Source organism: Hylobates moloch, unplaced genomic scaffold, assembly GCF_009828535.3.
Source record: "Hylobates moloch isolate HMO894 unplaced genomic scaffold, HMol_V3 SCAFFOLD_11, whole genome shotgun sequence".
Taxonomy (NCBI): domain Eukaryota; kingdom Metazoa; phylum Chordata; class Mammalia; order Primates; family Hylobatidae; genus Hylobates; species Hylobates moloch.
The window spans coordinates 30,641,358-30,657,095 of NW_026652286.1; the positions used below are offsets into that span (position 1 = coordinate 30,641,358).

Genomic DNA, 15,738 nt, shown 5'->3' on the forward strand with positions numbered 1-15,738 from the left:
AGAGATGGAGTTTTGCCATGTTGCCCAGGCTGGTCTTGAATTCCTGGACTCAAGCCATCCTCATGTTTCAGCCTCCCAAAGTACTGGGGTTACAGGCATGAGCCACTGCATCTGGCCCATTTAATATCTTACAGACCATTCTATATCAGTATGTAGGGATCTATCTCATTCTTTTTTACAGCTGCATAGCATTCTGTTTTTGTTGTTGTTGTTGACGAATGTGCCAGTTTAATCAACCAGGTCTTTTTTGATAGACATTAAGGTTATTTCCAGTTTTTTGTAATTACTGACAATGCTGCAGTGAATACTCTAGTACACTGGAATTTGTGCCCCATGTGAGCACTAATGTAGGATAAATTCCTGACATGAAATTGCTAGGTCAAAGACATTCAGGTTGGAACAGCTGTGCCAAATTGCCTTCGAAGAGGCTCAAACATTTTAAAGTCCCATCAACAATGAACAAGAATGTCTTTCTCTACAATATCTTTTCTTTCTTTCTTTTATGAGACATAGTCTTACTCTGTCGCCCAGGCTGGAGTGCAGTGGCGTGATCTCAGCTCACGGAAACCCCCAACTCTAGGGTTCAAGTGATTCTCCTGCCTCAGCCTCCCAAGTAGCTGGGATTACAGGCATGCACCACCATGCCCAGTTAATTTTTGTGTTTTTAGTAGAGACAAGGTTTCATCATGTTGGCCAGGCTGGTCTCAAACTCCTGATCTCAAGCGATCCACCTGCCTCAGCCTCCCAAAGTGCTGGGATTACAGGCGTGAGCCACCACGCCTGGCCAATATCTTTTCTAATTTATCTTTTCCAATCTGACATCTAAAAAAAATAGTATTTCACCTTAAGTTGCAGTTCTCCTATTATGAAGTGGCTCAGTATATTTTCATTTGCTTAAAAGTTATCTGTATTACTTTTCTATTAACTGTGGGTTCATACCCTTTGCCCATTTAATGTATTATTTAAAATCAATGTTTAGCTAGCAAAACACCACTTTCCTATTTTCATTTGCTCAACAACCTCCTCAGAGGCAGGAGGCTCCCTCAGACAGGTGTCCCCCATCCTCCACAACCAGTTTCCTCTTCTAACTCATAAACGCCTCCTTCCCCAACACCACTGTCTGTTCCCAAAGAAGGGCACCTTTAGGGTCTCCTCAACATCTCACACCCCTCCCAAAATTATGTGCATGCTCTCCCATCCCTCCCCTCTGGAGTGCTCTTTTCCCAGTCAAACCTAACCAGTCCTTCAGGGTCCAGCCTAATTCCACCTGTTTGGGCACCTTTCTGAATAATTAGTGCTCACATTGCATACAGTCTCACTTTCAGGCGCGCCTCCTCCCATCAATCAGAGCCTATGTCCCTGGAAGGCTGGGCCTGACAACAGCTGGAGCCCAGCTGCTGCTCTGTCTTTGCTCTGTGTGTGTGTGTGTGTGTGTGTGTGTGTGTGTGTGGCCGGGAGCCTGAGTGTGCAGTATGTTTCATTCACTCATCCTGCAGTTTTTTTTTTTTTAGACTGAGTCTCGCTGTTGCACAGGCTGCAGTGCAGCGGCCCGATCTCGGCTCACTGCAACCTCTGCCTCCCTGGTTCAAGCGATTTTCCCGCCTCAGCCTCCTGAGTAGCTGGGATTACAGGCGCCCGCCACCACGCTCGGCTAGCTTTTGTATTTTTTTGGTAGAGACGGGGTTTCACCATGTTGGCCAGGCTGGAATAGAACTCTTGACCTCAAGTGATTCACCCGCCTCGGCCTCCCAGAGTGCTGGGATTACAGGTGTGAGCCACCGTGCCCCACCCCATCCTGCAGTTATTGAATGCATAATGCATACATGAGTCAGGTGCTGTTCCAGGCATTCGAGACCAGGCAGTGTATGAGGTAGATGAAAGCCCCTTCTCTCATCCAGCTGACATGTTGGAACTAATATACAACAAACAAGACAAACACAAATAAGAATATCAATTGAATGTAAACAAGTAAGGAAATTGCGAGGGAAGGAGGAGAAGGATTTTCTTTGCAGAGGGCTCGGGGAGGGCTCCCCGAGGAGATAAGATAGGAGTAAAGACCCGAATATGAGAGGGTGCCGCCACTGCAAAGAGCTTTGCAGGGCCCCCTAGAGGCCTCGCCTGGCCACCGCTCTTCCAGAGATGGACGTGCTGCCGAGCCCTCAACACTCCTTTTTTCTGTTACTTGACAGAAACTGAAGGCAAGAGCTTGCGATCCCTGCAACCTCAGTGGTGTGTGGGGGTAATCCTGCTCCCTCCTGTTTCACATCCCAGCTGAAAACTTGGGAAAATGAAATCGCGCTCGGCCTGCCATTGATAGAGCACCTACTACATGCCAGGGTCCAGTTAAGCACTTTATGCGATTGTTTCTTCATTTAATCTACACAACAATCCCGTGTGGACTCGATTAACCTTACAGGGGAAGAGAAGGAGGCTGGGAATATGGCAGGAACCTGAGTGGTAACTTGGTTCACACACAAGCGGAGTTCCCGGGTCGGGAAGTTCTGTGGTGCGGGTCGGCTGGGGTTTACTGAGCTTTCGGGAGCGCGCCGTTTTCGGAGTTGGTCGGGTCCAACCACGCGCCCCGAAGCTGCCAGGCGCGCCCGCCAGCGGCTCCCCGCGCCGCCCGGGTCTCCAGGCCTCGGGGGCAAAGGGGAGCGCCGGGGCCAGCAGGCTGGGGGCGGGGAAGGCGCGGGGACAAAGGCCGCGGGCACCGCGCTGGGCCGGCTCGTGCGGCTGCGAACTCCGGGCGCTAGGACTCGGCAGGGCGGTCGCTCCCCGAGGAGCCCGCGCCTGGATGGAGCGCCCCGCGGCGCCGCCGGACCACGCGCAGGCCAAGTCCCCGCCACCGCCCCCGCCTCCGCCCCTGCCCGCGCCACCGCCCCCTCCCTCCCACCCCGCGGCGGCTCCGCGCTCGGCGAACATGGCGGCGGCGACGGTCGGGCGGGATACTTTACCTGAGCACTGGTCCTACGGGGTGTGCCGGGATGGCCGCGTCTTCTTCATCAAGTGCGGCGCGAGGACGCGGGGACGCGGGGATACGGGTGGGGGCGCGGGGGCGGGGGCCGGGCGGGGGCCCGGCGGGCTGTGGCGGCGCTAACAGGTGCACCTCTCTGCCCGCAGTGACCAGCTCCGCCGCACGACCTGGCTGCACCCGCGCACCGGGGAGCCAGTCAACTCGGGCCACATGATCCGCTCAGGTGGGCGCCGGGCCGGCGGGTGGGGGGCGCGCGCAGCGGCGGCCCAAGTTTGACCCGACTTTTCTGGCGTTTCCGCAGACCTGCCCCGCGGCTGGGAGGAGGGCTTCACGGAGGAGGGCGCCAGCTACTTCATCGAGTGAGTGAGTGGGGCCGCCGCGCTCTCACCTGTGCCGCGGGGGTCCCTACTAGTTCCCGCCGGGCGCCCCGCCCTTCCTCTGCTCCCGCCGGCCCGGGCTCGTTGGCGCGCGCTGCGCCGCGGCAGCACTCAACGTTTTGTGTGCCCGAGTTGTTTGGCGGCCTCCGAGAGGGAGGCGGTGGGGGCCGCACCTACGCTGGGGACCTGGGCCGTGGGGGAAGGGGCCGCAGACTCTGCGCCCTGGACCTTGCAGTCCGGCTGGACTCGGGTGCTGGTGTGAGGGCTGGGCACGCCTCCCCTCTAGGATCTCGGGCTGCGCCCCGCCGGGAGAGGCGAGTGCCGGGACCGGGATGGGCTCGGGTGGGGGGAGTAGAACGAGAAATTCTGTCCTGGTGTGGGCCTGCGGGGTTGGAATGGGTAGAGGGAGAGACTAGGGGAATTTCGCTTAGGAGGAACCCCCTCTCCGGCCGCAGGCTCTGGGATGGTCGTGGAGAGTCGGAACCTCGCCCCCGGCCTCCATCCACTGCGCGGGCCTGCGGGGAGGGAGGGGGTGGGGAGGAGAACTGGTCAACCAATGACTTTCCTCGAGCCCTCCGCGTCTCTTCGGCCGGAGCTGAACCGGGCGATCGCTGGTGCCTCCGTTAGTCCAGGGGCGACTTCCGCAAAAGCCCCGGAGTGTTGGCGCACCAGCCAGATTACCCTGGGTCTGTAGGATCAGTCCATGTCAGATTGGGGCGCAGTAAGTGAAGGCGCGGGTCAGGCTCCTATGCCAGTACAGGCTTTACTTTCCCACACTGGCGGGAGCCTGTGTTGCAGTGTATTTCCCTCTGCCTGCTGAGCTCCGGGAGGCCAGAAACTGCCTTTGACCCCTTGCCCCAGTGCCCGACAGTGAGTAGGCACTCGATAAATGTTTGTTCACTGAATGAATCAACTCACCAAAGGTCTGGACGGTGGTCTGACTAGTACTGGGTGTACTTCGGCGACTGTGAGTCAGAACTACTACTGTTAGGAATAAAGCAGCCTATTTCAAGAAAACGCGGGAACCTCCTTTTCTGGTTTGCGTTCTTGCATAATAGTTGAAAATACTGATGGGTGAGATTTACAGACCTGAGGACTAGGGCCTTGCTGCGGTTCTGTTGCTCTGCCTCGTATGTGTGTGTGTGAAGTTGAGGAGTTGGCTGGGGCCATCAGAGTCTTGCTGTCAGTGGGCCTCTCTGGCTCATAACTGCATCAGTTGATGTTATTACAGTTTTCCTGTGTGCCACACGTTCCCACGTTGTTCTAGGCATTGGGAACAAAAAACAGAAAAGTTCTAGGTGCTCATGGAGCTTGCAATCTAATAGGAGAGGGAAGGGAGTAGAAAATAAGTAAAAAACACGAATAATAATATCAGATCGTGGTTACTACTGTGCAGAAAGTTAAAATAAGGTGATGTGACATGGAGTGACTAGGTGGCTTGGTTGTACTGGGAGATCGGGATGGTGTTTCTGAATAGGCAACATTTAAAGTAAAATTTGAATGACAAGAAGGAGACATCATGTGAGGATGAGTTGGCAAAGCATTTCGGGAAGAGTGAACAGCCAGGGCAAGGGCTAAAGGCAGAAAAGAGCTTGGAGTTTAAGTAGCAGGAAGGCTGGAATGTGGTGCACAAGGGAGAAAGTGGCATGAGGAGAGGTCACAGGTAGGAGAAAGGTAAATGCCACAAAGCTTTGTGAGCCGGGGTGAGGAATTTTCATACTTTATTCTAAGCCCAGTGAAACATCATTGGAGGGTTTTAAGCAGGGAAGTGGCATGATTTGGTTTGTGTTTTTAGAACGATCACTGTGAGGAGATTGGATTGTAGGTGGCCACTGCAGGGGGAGGCAGGAGAGCAGCTGAGGCTGTTGCCCTCTTTCAGGCGGGAGTTAGCAGTGGCTTGCCTGAGGGTGGTAGCACAGTAGACAGGGAGTAGTGGTCACATTCAGGCTGTGTTTAGGAAGTAGGCTCTTCACACCTTCGTGATGGACTGAATAAAGTCTGTGGGAGAAAGAGAAGAGGCAAAGATGACTCCTCAGGGCTTGGGCACCTGAGTGGATAGCATTCATATCGTTGAGATGGGAAGAGCTGGTTTGGGGTGGAGGAGAATCATGAGATCTTGTTTTGCCATCTTACATTTGAGATATGAATATGTCAGATAGTGTGATCTGAAGCTTGCTGGGGAGAGAGGACGGAAGAGACCCATTGGGTATAATAGATGTTATTCGAGGCCATGGGATTAGATGAAATCCCCTAGGAAGAGAATACAGACAGAAGAGAGATGTTCTGAGCCTTTGGATGGTCAAAGCAGTGTTTAGAGGGGAGAGAGGTGAAGCCAGCAAAGAGACTGAGAAGGACTGAGAAGGTAGGAGAAACCCCAGGAGAATGCATGGTCGCAGAAGCCTTAAAGGACAAAATCTGACTGGAGTAGGTGGAAGATAAAATACGGGGTGAAGACAAGGAGTCAGTTAGGCAAATCTTCCAGGTAGTTTTGTTGCAGAGTGGAGTTGAGACATTAGCCGGTAATTGGAGAGGATGTGGGTTTGAGGGAGGGTTTTTCTTTCTTTTTTTTTAGTGGGAGATTGTACAGCATGTTTGTTTTGATGGGAATGATCTCTTTGAGAGGGAGAAGTCAATGCTGCAGTAAAGAGACCGGGCAGTTGCTGGAGCGATGTTTCTAAGAAGGTGAGAGGGATGGGATCCATGGCCTGCATCTCACTAGCGTCACCCAGGGGCAGGGCCCATCATTCATTTGGCAGGAGGAAGGGCTGCAAGTGTCCCAGAGTACCAGGTGCAGCCTTGGGCTGGGTGTGTGAGGCCGTGTGTGGGACTCTGGAGGCTGGAGCACAGCCTTCCACACCTTTGCTGACTCTTCCATGGTAACTTGTCTGTGAGGTCTCTAATGATTTTCCTCCAGTGAGCTACTGTGCCCCCAGGGCCTTGGCTGATTCCTCCCAGGCCTAGGAAAAGCAATGTGTGACAGTGTTCCCTACCCTCAAAGGCAGGGCCCTGTGGCAGATGATTGTACTTCTGATCTCCTTCTGTGACAATTTTTTGAGAGACTTAAGGGTTTTGGGAGTAATTGTTCTCTCCCTCATCCCCCGCCCCCCACATAAAAAATGTTTTACTGTTGTCTGATTTCTTAGCTTTGCCGTGAGCATTTCTGAATGTTTGATTTTTGTGTTGAGGGCAGGAGCCTCCTCTAATCTGGCTCATAAAGTGAGAGTGACAAAGCATTGACACGGCTGATTTTATTTTTCCTAATGGCTTCTTGCACAGGAAAGTTGTGTGAGGTTTTACAGGATGTATTCAGTTGCTCCTCATATTTAGCAGATTAAAACATTTTAATTTTTGAAAAAATTTTAAGAAACAGAATCTTCCTCTGTCTCCTAGTCTGGAGTGCAGTGGTGCAATCATAGCTCACTGCAGCCTTGAACTCCTGGGGCCAAGTGATCCTCTCACTTCAGCCTCCCAAGTAGCTGGAACTACAAATGCAGGCCACCATGCCTGGCCAGCAAATGTTTTAATACTCTCCAGAGTCCATTTCTTTTCTTTCTTTTCTTTTTCTTTTTCTTTTCTCTCTTTTTTTTTAAGACAGCGTTGCTCTGTCGCCCAGGCTGGAGTGCAGTGGCACGATCTCAGCTCACTGTAACCTCTGCCTCTTGGGTTCAAGTGATTCTCATGCCTCGGCCACCCCCTAAGTAGCTGGGACTACAGGTGTGCACAACCATGACTGGCTAATTTTTGCATTTTTAGTAGAGACAGGGTTTCACCATGTTGGCCAGGCTGGCCTCAAACTCCTGACCTGAAGTGATCCACCTGCCTCAGCCTCCCAAAGTGCTGGGATTACAGGCATGAGCCACTGCGCCTGGCCTCAGAGTCCATTTCTTGAAGCAGAAAAGCTTGAGGTTAGGCAGGTGAATTTTTGTTTTGATTTCTGCACTTTTTGTTCAATTTTGCATTAATGAGGGACAAAATATATAAGAAATCTACTGTTGGTTCTCCCAGTTCTAGACTAAGTGATGTTGATAACCCCTTTAAAAAGATTTTTTGGCTGGGTGTAGTGGCTCATGACTGCAATTCCATACTTTGGGAGGCAGAGGCGAGGGGATCACTTGAGGCCAGGAGTTCAAGATCAGCCTAGGCAACACAGAGAGACCTCATCTGTACAAAAAATGAAAAAATTAATGGTGGTATGCTCCTGTAATCCTAGCAACTTGAGAGGCTTAAGTGTGAGGATTGCTTGAGCCCAGGAGTCTGAGTTTACCATGAGCTATGATTGTGATACTGTACTCCAGCCTGGATGACAGAGTGAGACCCTGTCTCTAAAAAACAAACAAACAAACAAATAAATAAATAAATAATACGAAGACTTTTTGTACTCTAGCACTTCTCTACTATGAATCCCTTAGCTGGGTAGCAAGGCATAATAGTAATTGTGATAATAGTGTCATTAACAGAAGTAGCAATAATAATAGTAATAATTATGTAACAGCCTAATCTTTTTGGGTCTTTGAAAAATGCTAGGAACTGTTCTGTAACTATCATTGATTTAATTCTCACAATAGTTTGATGAGGTAGCAACTATTAGTAGTTTCGTTTTACAGACATAGAATCCAGTAATCCTGGACATTCCTGTAGCAGATGGTTTTTTTTCTTGTGTCTTTTCTTATTTGATCCTTATAACAGCCCCTGGAGGCAGGAGGGGAAGAATCATCCCCATTCTTCAGATGATGAAACTCAGGTCCATGAAGGTTCAATTATTTTGCTGAAGTGTTAGAGCTGGGACTGGAACACAGGTCTTTGGACCCTCATGTGATAGCCACAGTAGTAGTGGTGGCTGCCACCCCAGGTTATGCATCTTGAAGGAGATGCATGCCCATATGCCATTGCTCTGAGTTAGGCTTCCCCAAGGCTCATGGGGCCAGACTCCATCTTTGCTTTTTCTGGGGATTGAGGTACTTTGGAAGGGCAGTACCCCTTGGTCTCCTATGTTGATTAGGGGTGGTACATGTCTCTGATTAGTAAGAAATTGAAGACATTGATTATTAGTAAATACAATTTGGCAGACACAGCTTTTTCAAACATGGGACCTATGAGGGAGAAGTTTCTAGAAGAGGCCATGGGAGTTAGAGTATTACACTGGGCTGCTCTTCAGGGGTTTCATGGAACTTCGTGAATTGTATTCTCCCTACAGCAGGCGTTCAATAGGTCATGAGGCAATGAGGAGATGGCAGAGAAGAGGGGCTCAGCCACCTTGCCTGTGCCAAGGCTGTTCCTTGAAGGCAGGCATCTTATTCCCCACTTCTGAGACTTAGGCACCCAGCCCAGGGCTGGGAGCTGAGTAGGCACTTGGTATCTCTTGAGGAATCAGTGTTTTAAAGAGACCCAATGAATTTTCTAGGTATTCCAGGTCTTGGAAAACTCCTTACTGGGAAGGAGATTGGGGTGGAGGAGAATAAGCAAGGTGAAAGAAGCTCAACAGCCAGGAACAGGCCTGTCAAGGCTGGTGCCTAGATCCAGCCTTCTTGGATACAGTCACTTGCTGTTGAGAACAATGCTCAAAGCAGGAAGCTGGCCAGTGGAGGCTCAAGCGGCCTCCTCTGCGTCTTCATCTCATATCCTTATTGCTCTGCATCTGGGACTGGGATACCTGTTGGCTACTGGACTAGGCTGTCTTCCTTCCCTGGCTGCTGGGCCCTTGGCATCCTCTGTGACTTGGCACAAGGGTGCTGGCAGGAACCAGCTGATTGCACAAGACCCTTTCTAGCTTCAGGTTTCTCAGTTTTAGCTTTGGGGTTGTGTGGAGCCACCCTGTGTAGGTACTGTCTTCTTGTGGGTACCTGTCCCCAAGTGAGGACAGCTAGACTCTGGGAAAGACATTTCTGAGGCTTGGAGTAAGGCTAACTTTCCCCTCCCCTAGGACCTGCTTCAGGTCCTAGGGGCAGGACTAGCTACATAATTTGCAGAGCCTCAGTGTAAAATGAAAATGCAAGGCTCCTTATTCAAAAAGAAGGAAAAAGTATTAGCTTGGTGCAAATGTAATTGTGGTTAGTGCCATTACTTTTAATGGTAAAAACTGCAATTACTTTTGCACCAACTGAATATCTTTAGGCCGGGCATGGTAGTTCACACCCGGTAATCCCAGCACTTTGAATGGCCAAAGCAGGAGGATTGCTTGGGCTCAGGAATTTGAGACTAGCCTGGGCAACATGGTAAAACCCCATCTTTACAAAAAATACAAAGCTTAGTCGAGTGTGATGGCGCGTGGCTGTAGTTCCAGCTATTAGGGAGGCTGAGGTGGGAGGATCACTTGAGCTTGGGAAGTGGAGGTTGCCGTGAACTGAGCTCACGCCACTGCACTCCAGCCTGGGCAACAGAATGAGACTGTGTCTAAAAAAAAAAAAAAAAAAAAAAAAAAAATCTTTAGAGATACTAAAATATAAAATTTTGTTCTTCTGTAGTTTTTCCCTTGACTTGTCATTAAAAAATAAAATAAAATTGCTATTTACGGGCATGGTGGCGAGTGCCTGTAATCCCAGCTACTTGGGAGGCTGAGCCAGGAGGAACACTTGAACCCAGGAGGTAAAGGTTGCGGTGAGCCAAGATTGTGCCATTGCACTCCAGCCTAGGCAACAAGAGTAAAACTCTGTCTCAAAAAAAAATTTTTTTTTCTATTTAATGTCATTCTACATAAAGAAAAATTAAGTTTAAATTATTAGCATAAATTTTATAGTTATTTCTATATTGTAGAATATAATGTTTTAAATGTGAATATCAGTGCGTTTACCTCATACGCTAGGAGTTGCCACCACCATGCCCCACTCCAAGACACCATAGAGCACAAGTGTCTGTATCCATGCCCCCCTGGGCAGCAGGGAGGATCAGGGAGCCCAGACAGGGCTTAAAGCTCCAGGAGGCTGGGAGTGGGCAGTTAAGAACCTGGTCCTCCGAGGCAGGGAGTGGAGACCAGGCGTGAGTCCTTCAGAAGGTTACCTCTGGAGATAATGCCAAGTATCAAGGGTGTGTGTTTTGTATTCAGCAACCCATTTTTTAGTCTGAAATCAAAGGGAGTTAGAGAGTGAAGGATGAACCAAATGTGACAGATGTTCAGTTGGGGATCTTGTAGACACCAGGCCTAGAAGGCCCTTAGGAAAGCCGATGAATACTGGACGGCCCAGGAGGCTGCCCTTAATTATGCCCTCACCCAAACGACATCTGGGCTACCCCTAGGAAGGAGTCTGTCCTGTCTTCTATATTTTCCTCCCTAGATAAATGTTGAACTTCATGGTAGTGAAATTTATCTTGTAGAATGTCAAACCTATTGATTCGCTTATATATCATCTTCCTTTTCTTTCTTTCTTTTTTTTTTTTTTTGAGACAGAGTCTTGCTCTGTCACCCAGGCTGGAGTGCAGTGGCAGCATCTCAGCTCACTGCACCTCTGCCTCCTGGGTTCAAGCAATTCTTCCACCTCAACCTCCGGAGTAGCTGAGACTACAGGCATGCGCCACCATGCCCGGCTATTTTTTGTAATTTTAGTACAGACGGGGTTTCACCATGTTAGCCAAGCTGGCCTCGAACTCCTAACCTCAGGCAATCTGCCTGCCTTGGCCTCCCAAAGTGCTAGGATTACAGGTGTGAGCCACCATGCCTGGACTTTTTTTTTTTTTTTTAGATGGAGTTTCATTCTTGTTGCTCAGGCTGGAGTGCAATGGTGTGATCTCGGCTCACAGCAACCTCCGCCTCCCTTGTAGCTGATATTATAGGCGCCCACCACCATGCCTGGGTAATTTAGTAGAGACGGGGTTTCACATGTTGGTCAGGCTGGTCTTGAACTCCTGACCTCAGGCTATCCACCCGCCTTGGCTTCCCAAAGTGCTGGGATTACAGGCATGAGCCACCATGCTCAGCCTTATTTGTCATCTTTCTTATTGAGATGTTGCTGGGAACAGCAGTCCCAGAAACTTTATTTCAAACCTGGGGGTAATAGTCCCACAAAGAATTTCTGGCAAACTAGCAGCTTACATATATACTAAAATAGAAATTCTGAACCCCCTCACTGAAGGTTAAGAAAGGTTCTCCCAGCTTGGCAAGTTTTGGCAGAATCCCATGCTTTATATTTCGCTTCCTGGTTGCGTTTTCAAGGGTAAAAACTGGTTCACGGATTTAAACGTTAGGTTCTGTGGGAAAGGAAAAACAGTGAGTGTTGTTTAGAAAGCGAAAGGAAGGATTAGGAGCCATGATTTGTACCACATCTCCAAAAAGAAACTTCTTTAAGGAAACCTCTTTAAGAAAAATAGTTGCAAGTTACTTCTTAAGGCTCTTTACCCACAAGAGGAGTGTGTTTTAGAGATAGGACAGATGCTGGGTTGGGAAGAGGTGTTTTCATGTGATGAGGGTGGGTGTAGGTTTCTTGTGCCTTGATGGCACCCTCTCCATTCTCTCTCTCTCTCTTTTTTTTTTTTTTTTTTTTTTTTTTTTGAGGCAGAGTTTTGCTCTGTCACCTAGGCTGGACTGCAGTGGCATGATCTCAGCTCGCTGCAACCTCTGCCTCCTGGGTTCAAGCAATTCTCCTGCCTCAGCCTCCTGGGTAGCTGGGATTACAGACACCTGCCACCATGCCTGGGTAATTTTTGTATCTTTAGTAGAGACGGGGTTTCACCAGGCTGGTCTCAAACTCCTGACCTCAAGTAATCCGCCCACCTTGGCCTCCCGGAAGGGCTGGGATTACAGGCGTGAGCCACAGGGTCCAGCCTCCATTCTCTTTTGATGTCTTTGGGAGTAAATTTGGTGCTTCCTAAATTGAGAACTTTGGAAAAAAATTAAAACAGCACTTTAAACAGAAATGTGTGCAGGGGCAGGGAGATGCCAGTTTACCCCCCGTTAAATCTGAGGTGACAGAGGGCTGCGGGAAGACTGCTTGTTGGCTTTTCACCCTCAATATGTGGAATATTTGGCAATTCAGTGAGGTGCCTGCTCTTGTTTTCTATCTTCAGAGGACAGCACAGGTTTTAATCTCTTTGCTCAGTGTAAGACAGCATCATCTCAGCAAACTGGCAGGTATCTTAAGTAAATATTGGCAGAGGGAAAAACACGGAGGAATATGGTTGTATTTGCATGTTGTTTTTAAATGGCTGTCAAAACATTTGCTTTTCAATTTTCTGAAATGAGAAATATTTTGAATTAATGTTTTATCATTTACAGAGTATTTCATGAACATTCTCTGGTCTGTCCCATAATTATTGCATTTTTTTTAGTGCGGGAATTTGGGCTCAGAGGGGTAAAGTGACTTCTCTAAAGTTGTATACTGGGCTTGGGCATGGTGACTCGTGCTTATAATCCCAGCACTTTGGGAGGCTGAGGTGGGCAGATCACCTGAGGTCAGAAGTTTAAGACCAGCTTGGCCAATGTGGTGAAACCTCATCTCTACTAAAAATATAAAAATTAGCGGGGTATGGTGGTGCGTGCCTGTAATCCCAGCTACTCGGGAAGCTGAGGTAGGAGAATCACTTGAACCCAGGAGGCAGAGGTTACAGTGAACTGAAATTGTGCCATTGCACTCCAGCCTGGGCGACAAGAGTGAAACAATGTCTTAAAAAAAAAAAAAAGAAAAAAAAGAAAAGAAAAAGGAGAAAAAAAGGTGTATACTGCATTAGCTCAGCTTCTTCAAAGTTCAAGGGAGAGGCCTGGACATATTGTTCCTCATATCCAGGCTTCTCAGACATTTCAGCCATAGGTCTGATGGCAGAACAGAATGAAAGCCAACTCACCTAGGAGACTGGATGCAGGAAGTGCCATTAAATGTTGGTTCTGTCCAAAAATTCATTGACAGACAAATTAATTGAGACTTTACCCTCAATTTAATTTATTATGTAATCCTTTTTCATATCTTCCTTTCAAATCAATACTTTGGCCAGATGGATCATGTTTATTGCTTTGTGTTCTAAATAGAAATGTGTACCAGCAGAGGAATGCCAGTTCCCCCTGTTAAGTCTCAGGTGACAGAGGAGTGCAGGGAGACTCCTTGTTGGCTTTTCAGCCTCTTTGGGCCCTACATCTCCAAACAGGATGTACAGGAGGACTTAAGGAAAACATCAGCAGTTGTGGTAACCTTGGATTGTCTTTTGCTTGTACTGAGTTGTGAGTTGTGCCGGATCACTTCTCCCTCTCATCCAGCCCTCTTCAGGATACTGGCCTGGATAGCAGGGTTGGTTTTTGTTAAAGCCCAAAGCACAATTAAGCAACTTCATCATGCAGAAAAATGTATGAAAAGGGCTTTTGATGTGGGTGACAGCATGTGTAAAGAGACAGTAGCCAAGTGTGTGGACTTTGGAGTCAGACTACCTGGACTCTAATTCACCTCCACCACGTACAGCTCCCTGACCTTGGCAGGTTACCTGCTCTCTTTAAGCCTCACTTCCTCACCAGTAAAATGGGGTTAAATGTGAGGATTATGTGAGTTAACTGATGGATGGAAAGGGTTTAGCAAGTAGTAGTGCCACATTTACTGGCACATTGTAAATGCCCAATAAATATGAGCTCCTCTTCTGTACATGCACACAGCTATGGGGCAGGGTGAAGACATGACTTCTGAGTCCTAATTGCATTCAGTGGCTACAGAAGTCTGGTGCCCTTGTACTAGGATTGCGGGGGTCAGGGGCATGCAAACTATAGAACTCAACTCAGAAATTGGTTTGGACCAATAAAAACTGCACAACCTTGGGCCGGGTGCAGTGGCTCACGCCTGTAATCCCAGCACTTTGGGATGCCAAAGTGGGTGGATCACCTGAGGTCGGGAGTTCGAGACCAGCTGGACCAACATGGAGAAACCCCATCTCTACTAAAAATATCAAAATTAGCCGGGCATCGTGGCGCATGCCTGTAATCCCAGTTACTCAGGAGACTGAGGCAGGAGAATCGCTTGAACGCGGGAGGCGGAGGTTGCAGTGAGCTGAAATCGCACCATTGTACTCCAGCCTAGGCAACAAGAGCGAAACTCCATAGCAAAAAAAGAAAAAAAAAGGCACAACTATTCTGGTACTTAAAGGATGTCCTTATTCTTGGAAATACATGCTGAGGTTATTTGCTCTTAAGTAGTTAAGTGGTGTGGGGGAAAATTGTGTTGGGGGGAAGGAGCGGATGACAGAGCAAATGGGGCAAAATATTAACAGTGGGTGAGTCTGAGTTAGGGGTGGCCCCTGGTTTACCTCTTTCCTGGGCAGTTAGAAGTCTGCACAGATGTCTGCTTCTTAATCTGTGCAGCCACCTGGTTATCGGCTCTGACCACTAAAGGACAAATGCATTGTCTGGCACGTCTCAGGTCACAGGTGTCAACAATAATAATCTTCGTGGTGCTTTCTAGTTGAAAAATGCATTTGTTGTAGAGGCAGATATTTTGATTGTCCTCATTTTACGCATCAGGCATTTGAGGCTGATGGGGGCAGGGAGTGGTGGTTAATAGATCTTCCCAAGGCCCCAGCATCACCGAGGGGTTTGAGACTTGAACCCAAGTCTTCTTGGCTCCAAATTCTATGCAGTTTCTACGTGGTACATGGTGCCCTGTGGCTCTCATCATCACTCTTTCTATTCCTTTTTTTTTTTTTTCTTTAAGTGTTGAGGTTTTGTTCTGTTGCCCAGGCTGGGGTGCAGTGGTGCCATCTCAGCTCACTGTAACTTCAAACTCCTGGGCTCAAGCAATCCCCCTGCCTCAGCCTCCTGAATAGCTGGGACTACAGGCGTGCACTGCCATGGCCGGCTAACTCCCTCTTTACTGATTCCTCCCTCTAGGGTTATCCCTCAAAAGCAGTTCTCTGCCTGCACCTTCCCTGATGACTGTGAGGCAGAAGCCCCCTTGGGCCTCCCTCAGAAAGACAAGGTAGAAGAATATGGGTGATGGATAGTCCCCACACAGAACTGTGAGCCAGTCCTTGGTGCTCTGGGGAGTGGACCTCCTCAAGCTGGAGAGGCACCCTCTTCTGCCACAGATGTCAGCTGACCTTAGCTTAGGGGCTGATGAGCTTCTTAAGCCTGCTTAGAGCCAGGCTGTCTCTTTCAGGTCCTGCCAGAAGAGCATTTCCAACATCACAGCCAATTTTCTCAGCGTTTCTCGGGCTTTTTTGCCAAGATAGAGCCTCACCCTCTTGAGTTCTCACAGCTTGGAGTTAGTGTGCAGTCTCTTCTTGGGGCTGCTGGCTACCTCTTGTGACTTCCTACATTACACTCTATGGTGCAGGGAAGGGAAGCAGCATGCTTGGGGGATGGAGGGGCCAGAGATCCCATTCCAGCCCTGTACCAAGGCCACTGGCTGCACAGCCTCCCGTGTTCTCTCCCGCTGGGTGAGGTGGGAGATGAGCTCATCCTCTTCTCGGAAGAGGGGAGCCAGAGCAATG

The 15,738-nt window shown here is 49.0% G+C and overlaps 1 protein-coding gene across 2 annotated transcripts in view; it reads left to right on the top strand.

The window, feature by feature from the left end:
* The first annotated feature begins 2,907 nt into the window (after nt 1-2,907).
* The window catches only part of PLEKHA7 (pleckstrin homology domain containing A7), a 233,297-nt gene continuing 220,466 nt past the window's right edge, over nt 2,908-15,738 (top strand). For both annotated transcript variants that reach the window (XM_058446809.1, XM_058446810.1), the window contains exons 1-3: nt 2,908-3,006; nt 3,121-3,197; nt 3,276-3,333. In XM_058446809.1, the coding sequence (XP_058302792.1) occupies nt 2,921-3,006; nt 3,121-3,197; nt 3,276-3,333 (221 nt within the window). In that variant the 5' untranslated portion in view covers nt 2,908-2,920. The remainder of the gene's footprint in view (nt 3,007-3,120; nt 3,198-3,275; nt 3,334-15,738) is intronic.